The 12,135-nt window shown below is 38.6% G+C and overlaps 1 protein-coding gene across 2 annotated transcripts in view; it reads left to right on the top strand.

The window, feature by feature from the left end:
- ITGA9 (integrin subunit alpha 9) overlaps positions 1-12,135 on the top strand; it is a 244,925-nt gene that overhangs the window by 180,555 nt on the left and 52,235 nt on the right. For both annotated transcript variants that reach the window (XM_017732049.1, XM_008631949.2), the window contains exons 23-25: positions 8,556-8,681; positions 9,269-9,388; positions 11,501-11,602. In XM_017732049.1, coding sequence (XP_017587538.1) covers positions 8,556-8,681; positions 9,269-9,388; positions 11,501-11,602 — 348 coding nt within the window. The remainder of the gene's footprint in view (positions 1-8,555; positions 8,682-9,268; positions 9,389-11,500; positions 11,603-12,135) is intronic.

Genomic DNA, 12,135 nt, shown 5'->3' with positions numbered 1-12,135 from the left:
CCAGCAATTAGGTAAAGAACAAACATGGGCTTATTTGTGTTTAATACAGCATAGGTAAGGCTGCAGAAGAGGATGTACTATAGACAGATAGAACCTAGCTGAAGAAGCATCAAATGCCAGGTGATCTCAGGGGCTTTTTAAATAGAGACATACCCTGAGAATTATTTGTTGCCTCATATGTTGGTTAAGCATTTCACAGTTCATCATAGGGAGACAGAGTACTTCTCAGTGACCCTTTCTTGGGTTTCATCTGCTAAAGGCCGATATATAAGGAGCACATGAATGTTAGTGGTAAACTGATTTTTGTGTAAGGTGGTGATCATTCATTCATAGGCTTCTGTGGATCTCACAGTTAAATCATACCAAATGGTCAGTGTTTCTTCTTACTGTGTACATGTGGTATATACAGGTCTGTCCAGGAAAGAATCTGCTGTCTTGTAAGTCAGGAACTTTATATGAGAAGATCTTTGCTTTTGTCAGTAAGATGGATAGGGATCACTAGTTCGTGAGAGCAGTACTTCTGGGGATTGCTGCTAAGTATGTGCAAACTGGCTGCAGGGCCAAGACCAGGCCAATGTTGCAGGAATCATGCTTATCAAACCTGATTATTTAATTAAGCTGTATAGTAAGTGCATCAGAAAAACATCTAAAAGCGTTGCAATCAGGTTAGCATGATTTATGCCAAACATACATCTGGTGCATTTGCCCATTGTCTAAAGGAGCAGAAGCCAGAGCTATGGTGTACTCCTCCTCTAAGCTGATTGAATGCTTTAGCATCTCCACTTTGTTTCCACTTGCCTCTTCTCATGGCCTTGTAAAGTTACTTAATGGATTTGTGGTCTACTGGTTTTCTTGCCATCATTTCTATTTTTAGTTGAAATCTTTCAAGAGTTGTGTGAAATTGGTTAATTTTTAAAATTATTTTCTGTTGTTTCAGTGGCTCTTAATTTTATTACCAGAATCAACAGGACTGCTCTGATTCAAACATATTTCATTATCTGTGACTATTAAACATTCTTGGCATATGGTGCAAGTAGTCAGATAACATATTTACATAACTTATTTGTCTGCTGTTGAAAGTCTGACCTCGTCTGGAATTTCTTGTCAGTACCCTTTTTTTCTCAGTGTGACATGTTAGATTAACCCTGCCTGTCAATTCTTTGTTCACCAAATATAGGGTGAATCAGTATCTTTGAATCAGAATACATGTATACATGTTTTCCCTAATACTAGGATGAATGTGCTATGGTTAGCAACAAAGACAGACAAACGTATCTGTTATTTATTTTTCAAGTTTGAAAACTTGAACCACTGATTAGTTATTCATACATAAATAGAACAGTTTAAAAAAACGTACAGGGGAAAATACATAAAAACTCTCTGCCAGCAATTTCCAGACCACGGCCAAACTCCTTGTCCTTTGGAATCAGTACAGTCCAGGGATGATGAGATAGGCATCCATTACAGAGTTGAACAATGTTAAAAATGTTGTGAAATGACTGGCCTGTGTTCAGACTTTGAGCATGTTTCCTGCAAGTAAAATTGCTGTTCCAAATATCTTGTGTTTCATGATGTTTTCCCTGAACTTGCCCACACACTTTTTCTGAGGTTGGGATGTGGGTTTGGTTTTATCACATGCATTCGCATCTGGATTCCACCTTCATACTTGCTTTGTATCAGCTTAGTTCTGCTGGCTTCCAGGCCCTACTCCACAACTAGTGATGATTTATCTCAAGAGGGGAATCCCAGACTTACTGGAAGAGCCTGGAAACCTTAAGTTTTAATACCATAATGAATTCTTTTGCATTGGTGGAAATCTAGTGTTGCTCATATAAGTAATGAGCTGAAGATACACATTTGCTCGCCCATTTATCTTGTAAAATGTCAGTCATTAAATACAGGAATAGCCCTCAGCTTCTTACATGCACAGGGAGATTGTACATAATGCTTTGTTGGAAGCAACAGCCAGTTTTCCTCCCGTTTTTCTGTCTCATTCTTCCAAGAGATTCCTATCACTTGCACATACTTAACCCCAGCTGCTAATCCACTTCTTGTGCTTGGTCCTCAACTGTCCTGTCCAGCCCATTTTGAAATTGTATTTCATTTCCTTCTCCCATGTTGACATCTTGTGCAGGATATAGGGCCCTGAAAAAATGGGAGGTCTTGCCTTTGATGCATGTTAATGGGTTGAGGTTAAATCTAGAAGGGGCCACTGGCTTTTAGTTCACCTGTGAAGTTTATGTTACAGATAATGTGGCCTAAATGCTTAAACTGTTTGCTAAATGTTTGCTAAAGCCCAACAATTTCTGAAAGGCCCCAAAGGCTTGCTATAAATTGCCATATTCTGAGTGTAGCTACAGATGAGCAGAGATGATATTGCAAGTACCCTGAAGGTGGGAAACAGTGCTGATAGCAGAACGAGAATGTGCTGAGGCAGCAGGTGTATTATTTGTCCTGGAAACTCCAACCACTCCCAGGTGACCTGGCTTCATTGGCAGCTCTTGATTATCCTCTGTGTTTCCAGGAAAATGTGTGGTGATTTTCCCCCTTGCGCTGGTACCTCCTTCTTGGAGCTGCAAACCAAGCCCAAGTATTCTCATAAATCCCTACACGTGCAGGTAAAGTCAGAGATGATGATCCCTGTGTATGTAATAAATTCAACATGCTATTCTCATACAGCCCTATTAAATATCCTGCAGGCTTTTTAGGATGTGATGTGTGTGGAGTGTACATGATATGTTTTGCATACAACTGTTTCATTCTGAAATGTCCTCCTGCCACTTTTTCTCAAGAGTGGTGTAATCTTACATGATTAAAAACCATTGCTATTTTATGGGTTTGCCTCTGCTCAACCCATAAAATAGCAAGAAAAAAGTCAGTCAGATTCAAATACTCAGAATCCATTAAAGTCATCCTGCAACAATTTCTTCCTTGTTGCAGACAAAGCATTTTAAAAGCATGAAGTAATGTGCATGCTTTCTCCAGTGGTTATATCTTGTCTCTGAGAAATTTAGTGGTTTGTGCTGACAACAAAAAGTTGGCAGAGTAACCCACTGTACAGGCAGTCCTATTTAAAACATCTCTCAAGCATGTTCACAGGCTTTTCAAGGGGAGAGCACCTTACAGTAAACTAACAAAGCTAGAGACTAACTTGTCTCTGAATGAGTGTGTGGCCATTTATAGAATCATAAAATCAGAGAATTATGTGGGTTGGAATGGGTAGTATAGGCAGTATGAGGGATCTTCTGCTACTCTGCATGATGATAGATTAGTAATATTACTAGTCTTTGCAGAGTTATGGTGACATGTAGAGGCCTGATATGCAAGGTGCCATTTACAGTCTGTGTAGTACAAATGTTCTGGCTTGTATCTCTTTATATTTATGCATGTTACAGGTATATGCACGTGTTGAATACAGTAGGAGACTACACATATATATATATATATACACAAACACACACACACCACACACACACACACACACACGCACACGCACATATACATATATTTAGATGTTCAGGACTGAGTAATGATTTTCAGTCCCTTAGATTTTGGATGTCCAGTTAAAATTGTCTGAAAGGTGGTGATTTTCAAGTGCCACAGGTGTCTAAGTGAGGCACCTGACAATAATGTGTTGTTACTGAGAAATGTTGAAGGCCATTCTGACATACAGTGGTGTTCAAGAGTGCACGTTAGATCTGAGTGCAGGCTTTGCTACTGCTTTAATCATTCTGATATTCCACAGTGAGAATATCAGAATGATTTTTTTTACCTTTCTTTACTCTGGGACTGAGCAGTTTGACAAAAGTGCTTTTGAAATTGAGGTAAAAACTAGAAAAAACATGATGTGTGTATTGATGTTAAGTGTTTTGCAGCCTAAGACAAGACATTGCTAGTGAATGGGAACATCCCTATTCATGGACACCATGGTAAAAAAAAACCACTGTCAGTAAAAACCTCTGTGGGAAAATTTTACTTTTGTTCTTGATGTTGTTTTGCCTCACGTGAAAGTTGAAGACATTCAAGATAGTGAAAGCATGCTTCATTCTAATAATGAAAATGACAAATAATAAATATATCAAGTTATAAAATCTGTGTGAAAAGATCTTATACAATATTTGGATTTCCATCAGACAACTACCCCCTTACAATTTTTTCTGTTTAGAATTGAAATTCTGAAAATGTAATTTCTTTGCAAAAAATGTATTTTTTTTTAATTAGAAAAGTTTTCCAGGAGTTGAAGGCTAGGATCAGTAGATAGTAATACTTACTTCTGTGTTACAAAAATTTTACATTGTCACCCCAAAAAAACTCGTGATATGTGTGGTAATCAGGACTGTATGTAATGACATAAACCATTGTATATAGAGAAGAAAAAGTAAAAAATAATTTAAGATCTTTGAAATTAGGCATTTTTTTCTGCAATATAAAGCTGTTCAGTGAAATCTGCTAGGTCAGCCATTAATTTGTGGCTACAGCACATTCAGGCCACCGGACCTGACTCAGAGCAAGATAGGAAAGTGTGCAGTATGGACGTAATTGCTGAAGATGCTATGCAGTTAGCCTGGTTTACCTTTTTCTTTGGCCTACTTTATGTGCTCACGTGGGCTTTGTCTACTTCTGTCTGGGTACAGATTTTAGGTACACTTCCAGTACAGGAGATTTATCTGTATGCACCAGACCAGTGCACCAGACTGCAAAAGATTTTATTCAGGACTTTATAAGTAGCTTCTGGAAAACAGGATGAAACAACCTTCAGCAGAGACAGCTCCAACAAAGCTCCTTGGAAGTCTCTTCTTGGGACGCTGCAAGGCTACTTCTGCTTGGTACCTCTCTTCCCAATCTGTAGTCTTAATGTAGGATTTAAGACAGCCTCCCTTTTGTCCCACTTGTTTCCCGTCCCAGTTGTTCATTTGTGTTAGGAGTTAGACGTTGACATTTCTCTGTGGCTTCTGTGTAGTTCTTGCACTGACTACAAAGACAGTGCACATCTCTTTCCACATCCTATGCACTGCTCAAAAAAAGTCCCTTCTTCTGTTTCTTTAAGATGTTGGATCCCGGATCCTGGGAGGACCACTTTGGGGGTAGTCATTTTCTGTTTATAGGCTGCTGAGAAATGGAAATTTTCTAAAAGCTCTGGTATGCCAGGTACCCTGAAACTCCAGGTCTGACAAAGAGCCTGGCTTCCTACTCCATTTCAAAGACTTGTACAGTTCTTGCATCTATAAATTGTAAAGATTTAGCCAGATATTTCCTTGTCTGTGTATCACAAGGTGGCTGGGATAGCATCATGTTTGAACAACAAGAAACTCAAAATGAGGCTTACAATCATGAAATACAAATCAGTTCAGTTTCAGTATAATGCAAACAGGAGTTATATGCTAAGATTTTATTTAACTAGTTGTCTTTCTGCAGCTGAATATTTCATCAAAACAAAGTTTATTGAAAAGTTGCTGTTGTTTTTTCTGGCTGGTTGACTAAACCCTTATGCATGTAAAAATTAAGAATAACAGATGATGTGAAATGTAAGTATCTAACAGTCATCCTAACAAAACAAACAAACCCAAAACCCTAAAAAATATCCCACCAAACCAACTGTGGCCCGTCTTTTGAGAAGGATGGATTTGCTTCTACCTTTGCACGATCCACCCATTTAGAACTTATTTGTTAATTTTTTCCCAGTTTTGTGGCTCTGTGACTTCCAAGAATGCTAAAAGAAATGGATTGCTGTTCAGCTGCATTGCATCCTTTCCTGCCTGCTGGCTGTCAGCACACGCTGATTGATAACAGGGTACACAGATGAGTGTAATCTAATTTCTGCCTGGTTGAATTCCCCCAAATTCTGCAGGCCAAATAGCAGTGTCTGCCTTATAGGAAGTAGCCTCTGCCTTTGGCTGCTAAAACAGGATATAGGTGACCTGATGGTCTGTTCCAGAGCAGTGGAGGTAACAGGAGGTGCTTAGTTTCTTGCATGTTTCCCTCCTAATATGGACTGAAACACTGAATTTAGTATCCACCTCATATAGGATTGCTGTGTGGCTGGCAGAGAGGAAAAGGTTTTTCCAAATTCAGAGTTGGTCCTCTGGAGGTGCCTTTCTCTGTTTCAGCTAAAGTGTTTTAAAAACAATGCCAATCTTCAATTTAAGAAAAAATAATAACTCAAAGTAGAAAGGACCAGGTTTATGTTGCTTCATGCTAGACAATTCCTTTTAGTCTTGTGAGATATTTCTGCTTTGGCTCATTCTTACACTGTACTTTTACAGGATGTAAATATTTGGGGAGTATGCCAAAAACTTGTATAGTGCAGAAACTTGTACTGTCCTTCCTGTATATCTTGCATAAACCTAATGACATCTGTAATTTAAACTTCCAGGAACAAAGAACAAGTAGTTAATAGATCCTGACTTTTTGCTATTTTTAATTGAATATAAGCCTTCTAGTTGATACGGATCTAATTTCCATGTGAAAGATCAAAGAAGTAAATGTCTGCGGGCTTTGTGAATCTCTTACCTAAAATAAATAATGAAAACTCATTTCAGGTGATCTGGACAAATCATAGTCTTAATCTTCAGTTGAGCCCCAAGGAGACTGTAAACTTTGGGTGTATCTGTTGGGAATGTAAAGACAGATTATGTTAAGTCAGGTTGTGAATACATACTTCAAAGAATAGACTATTAAGTATTTGTGGGTCAGTGAAGCAGAAAAGGTACATCTTTCAAAGAGATAGAGATATCACTTGTCTGAAAAACAGACAAGTTTATTTGAAATCTAGATAGACATTTGGGTTTTGCTTCTTTTTTCACAGTACTTAACACAGATACAAACTGTGTATTGCTGAATCAGACTCAGAGTATGCAGTAATTTTGTATCTGTAACAACTTTTTTCTGCCTCTTTCAAGGATTTATGATTTGAATAAGGTACATGTTTCCTGTTTTTCATCCTGTCAGGGGATGTGAGGAGGTCAACAGCATGTGTAAGAATGTCAATTGGTGATTTGAGAGAAAATCTCCCTCTCTCACTCTTACAGGTTTTAAAGATAGTAGCAGGAAGAATTTGCTGACACTTTGTTGTCATAGTTTTTATTAAATTTTGGTAATTTTTTCAGTAAATATTCATAAGCTGCAAAAAGTGAGAAGGCTTTTCTTGAGCAAGATTATCTTGACTGAAGCTCATTTTATCAGTTTGGTACTCTTCAAGTCCTACTTGTCCCAGTCATCCACTTTCTTGGACAAGTGAATAAGCTAGTGACACAAAAAGGGGGTTTTGTACTATTTCTGCTAAAGGTAAAATAACAGATTTAATGCCTAGGCTTGTGCATTTACACAAAGATTTCATTTATCTCATTAGTTCTGATACAAACAGGGATGCAGCTGAGTTGGCCAAAATATCAAAAAAGGTAATACAAAGGGTAACACTATTGTCGTAGTTTAAGACAATTTACAGGACGGGGTCTCTGAAATAAGTTACTTCCCCTTAGTTTTAACTTCTCCCCTTTTCACTAAAAAGGAGAGACAAATACGAAGAGATACAAATGAAAAAAATAACAGTTTACTCAAAGAAAACAGCAATAAATAAAGAAATACAAAAGCAAACGGTTCAACTCCCACACACAAATGCAGATGAGGTCCCCCTAATTGTCCCGGGGAACACAGACAAAAATGGTGGAGATTCCCGTCCCTGAGCCACGCAGAGAGAGAATGAAGGAAACAACACGGCAAACAAGCCTCCGTTGTTCCAAAACTCCCTCCTTCCCCCCGCCAAACGAATAACCAACTGGGAACAAGGACAAAACAAAACCTGGAAAAACTATTTTTGTCCAAAAGCAGTCAATGCTGCCATGCTGCTCCACGCCGCCCACCAAGGGCTCTCTCTGGCGTGGCACGGCTGTTGGCAGCGGCTGGATCTCTTGGAGTGGCTCTGACCTCCAGCGTGGTGGCTGCGGGCAGCAGTGGGCAAGCCCGTCCCCTCCCCGGCAAATGGGATTTTGAAATGCTTGAGAGCCGGCAAAGAACAGAAGGGAGAGGTCCATGTCTCCGTCCCCTGTTTTTAAAGGCACGAAGCACCCCTCCCCGTTTTGTGAATTGGAATAAAACACAGAGGCTCTGCTTCTGACTCAAGTCTTAAAGAGACAATAAACAAACTTGTGCGGGTTGATGTAGAGAATGATTTTGCATCAGCCCTAATGCTAAACTCCGCCTACTATCTATGTAACTAGGACAACTACTAACATAAAATACTATGTCATAATATATATTTTGCTGAGGTTTTTCTCCTCTGTCTCCAGATATGTAGAACATAGACACCCACATGTGAGCTAGATTAGACATGTTCATATCCTATCCAGTCAAAGCATTTCCAGTGCATGATTCATCTGGCTTACTTCAGATAATTTCTTTAGGGTTATTTGACTCCCAAGGTGGTTACTTTTCTCTTCTGACTATTAATGACATTTAGCTCCGATTTAGTTGTATTTTTACAGACAGACTAATTCAACCTTCTTGTATAATTTGGTTTAATTTGGAATAATAATTGTGATTTATAATTGTGCATGCAGGTTGCTCAGGACAAAGGAAGCTGCTCTTTCCATAGAAACCACAGCCCATGCGTTGTTCCTCAAGAGAATGAAAATATTTTCCACACAATATTTGCTTTTTTCACGAAGTCTGGCAGAAAAGTATTGGTAAGAAATGGCACCACTTACAGCACTACTTGAACATACAGCATATTTGACAAAACATTTTGCATGGTTTGGCATGAAGATATGAAGCAGGTAGTTCATTATAGAGCATATATAACAATACTGATGATGTGCTGGGGGGGCATTTAGTGACTGTAATTGTCTGATTTTTAAAAGTAAATAGGAAGTTTCAGGAAGTGCAGTGGAAATGGGTTTAGCTGACATGGCAGCACACACTTGGTTACCAGAGCCTTTGCTCCCATGTTCTGTCAAAGGCATATGGGGGCAGTGGGTCACTGCACTGTACTTGGTGCCTGACCCCCACAGAGGCCTGATGTGCAGTTCCTTCCAGTCCTGAATGCTTGCCTGGCTCAGCAGCTCTGTAGAGGAGTGAAATTTACCTGGCTTGCTCTCATGCAGGCCTCTGTATCAAGCTGTCTTCAGGTCTTGACAGTTGCTATTTCAATGTAGAGGGGCTGTATTATAGCATTTTACTGTATAACTTAGTTTTCTAGTGTGTTTGCTGTCACACAATTTATCATTGAATTTTTACCTCTTTTGCCAAACAACTTTTTCCTTGTTTCCTGTAGGACTGTGAAAGACCAGGCAGATCTTGTTTAATTGTACGTTGCAACTTAAGCTCACTACCTAAAGCAGAGTCCTGTGAGATAAACATATACATGCTGCTGAATACCGAGATACTCAAGAAGGTATGTGCTCCCCTTGTAGGTTGTTTCAATGCCAATTTAAGTGTGCTTATGTCAACCAATGAACTCAAAACTTGCATTTCTTGCTCTCTTTACTAGTGTGTGAAAAATAATCATGGTATCAAAAAAAACAGATCTACTTATTAATAGTGTGTATGAATGTGTTAATCCTAGTTCTTACCCATTACCCGTTAAGATAGAAATAAATTTAGTTCAGAAATTTATACATTGAAAAATGACAAATGAGACCCCTAATTGTGTGCATGGTGTTAAGGCTAAACATTTCTGAAAATGGAATTGATTTCTGAGAGTTTTGATTCTAAAAAATGTAAGTTAATGTAAACTTTGACCAGCTATCTATCATCTTTCTGTGAAAACAGACACATGGCAGTTTTTTGTCATTTTTACTTCAAATTATTATTATTCAAAGAAGATGCATCATGACCACATTAATGCTGAGCTTAACATTTGTGACAAGAAACGAATGGCTGCAAGTTAATTTCTGTCTTCTCTGAAGCCACTGAATGAGACAGCAAATCTTTTAATTTTTTTGTGATTTACTGCATTTTGACCTGTTTTCCTTAACTTAGAAAAATGCTGACTCTAATTGTGGCAAGCTGCTGTAAGATTATGAGGGTATAATTGGAGGAGAAAGCTGATAGCATGAGCCTACTAAAATAAACCTGTCTTTAATAGCTGTTAGATTAAAAGTGTCAGAGAGAGCTCTTATTAGAAAACAGTTGCTAAAGTAATTAATAGCCCTGAGCTTTTCCAATTGAAACCAGTGAGTCTGTTAATGTTTGTTCATATTCGAAAACAGGAAGTATAGGCAAGGCCAGAAGTTTTAGGTATTTGTTACGTGCTTATAGAAATGCTGAAATATGTAAACAAGAGTGTATGCAAAATATGCTTCTGGGAAATTCAGACTTGAGAATAGCCAGGGTTCATCCCATCTGCTGGTGATGCCTTGGAGAGGCTGCCTGAAAACAGAGGCTAGACAAGATTAAGAGAATAAAAGTGGGTATTTTTTGAAGGGCCTTCCGTAGGTACACCTTGGGCAGTCAAAAAGCCTCCAAGAGGCTACACCCAAGATGGATGTTGGGTCACGGGTTTTTCACACTTTTATAAGTTTGGTCCGTTTGCATATCAGGGTTAATTCTCCAATTACAGTTTCAGGTAATGATGTCATTACTCCAAGTTTGTTCCCTCTTTCTAGAGGTTTAGTTTACATATTTTGGGGCCTGGGACAACAAGGTGTCCAGGCCTAGAGAGTGTTTGTTATGTCTAACCAGAATGGGAGAACAGTAGCTAACAGGCTGTATGAAGTTTTAGAGTTACATATTAAAGCAGCACAGGATCTGAAAAATATAAAAGCTGAATCCTAAGGCATCACTGGGTCCCTTCTAAGATTACTTTTAGCAACATTCCTCTAAAAGACAACAGTGTTTACATTTTTGAGTATCACCAGTGCATGCTGTTTTCTACTTATTACATACCCTTCCCAAGGTGAGCTGCATATAAGTGACTAATCTGTGAATTGAAATGGCATCTTATTGAAATGTGTCTGTTAAAATGCACCGGGCATTTTATTGGAGAAATAGATATTAATGAGAGGAGGTGTACAGTGAATAATTAAGATATTTGCCATGCACAGATTCAAATAAGAAGTTTTCCCCCTGGGATATATTGTAGTTTATCCCAGTTTCTGTATGTCATTTTTCTGTTCACTCGAAAAGCAAATAGGAACTTTTTTTCATGGTTAATATTGAGCCTGCCTGTGTCATTGGCAATGTTCTGTCTTGCTTTTGTTGTAAATGTGGGAAACATTAACAAACCAAATACAAAGTATATGTTTAAAGTCTAACATACCCAAGTTTGTTATAATCTGAAATAATGTGCTCAGTTATATCTGTCTGTTATGAGCATAAAGTATATTTTTTCAAAGCTGAGTTGTAACCAGGCTAATACTTAACTGTCAACCTAGCCTTCACTAAGTGTTGTCTGGGCGTATTTATTACACTCGCAAATGTTTGATGGTTTGTTGGGCTTTTTTGGCAGGGGCGATTGGTGCTGTTGTTGTTGTTAAGTCCAGTTCTTCCTCGTTTTACTTCTCAGGACAGTTCATCGGTCATCCAGTTTGTCACAAGGGCAAGGCTGCAGGTGGACCATGACCTCAGAGTTGTGGAGGTGCCCAATGGGAGCCCAGGAGAAAAACCAGTGAGTACATAAACCTGAAGAGAAATGTTTCCTTATCCCAGTGGGCTGGAAATCACTGAGAGCTCTATACAAACTGAAATTTGTGCCTGGGCTAGCCCACAAGAATGCCCAGACTTAGTCTGACTAGACTAACAGTACTGTGAACTGTATTTTTGTGGTTTGGCTCTTTGTGATAAACCATGCCAACAGAGTGAATGATGTTATGTTGAACCAGAGTGATCTGTGTTGTACTAGCTAAAATACCCTTCAGGTATTAACAGAAAAATTAGGTTTAGCTTCCTGATTTAGGGTTAACACTTGCTTTAATCTAATTCAAATTTCCCTTGAAAACCTAGAAGACACTTGAAACCTCAGCAATGTCTTTTCACATGTGCCAGAATGAAATATTTAGAAGCATTAATGATATTTTGGGAGCTGTGAAAATGGACAAGGTTGTCAAACTTTCAGAAATTCATTTAACTTTTTTTGTTGTGCTGAGCTGGTAAAAATCAAGTATGAGCTGACCACATTTTGTGTTGATCTCCCTGTTCCTC

The sequence above is a fragment of the Corvus brachyrhynchos genome, unplaced genomic scaffold, assembly GCF_000691975.1.
Source record: "Corvus brachyrhynchos isolate BGI_N302 unplaced genomic scaffold, ASM69197v1 scaffold264, whole genome shotgun sequence".
NCBI lineage: Eukaryota > Metazoa > Chordata > Aves > Passeriformes > Corvidae > Corvus > Corvus brachyrhynchos.
This window is presented reverse-complemented; position numbering and strand designations above follow the sequence as displayed.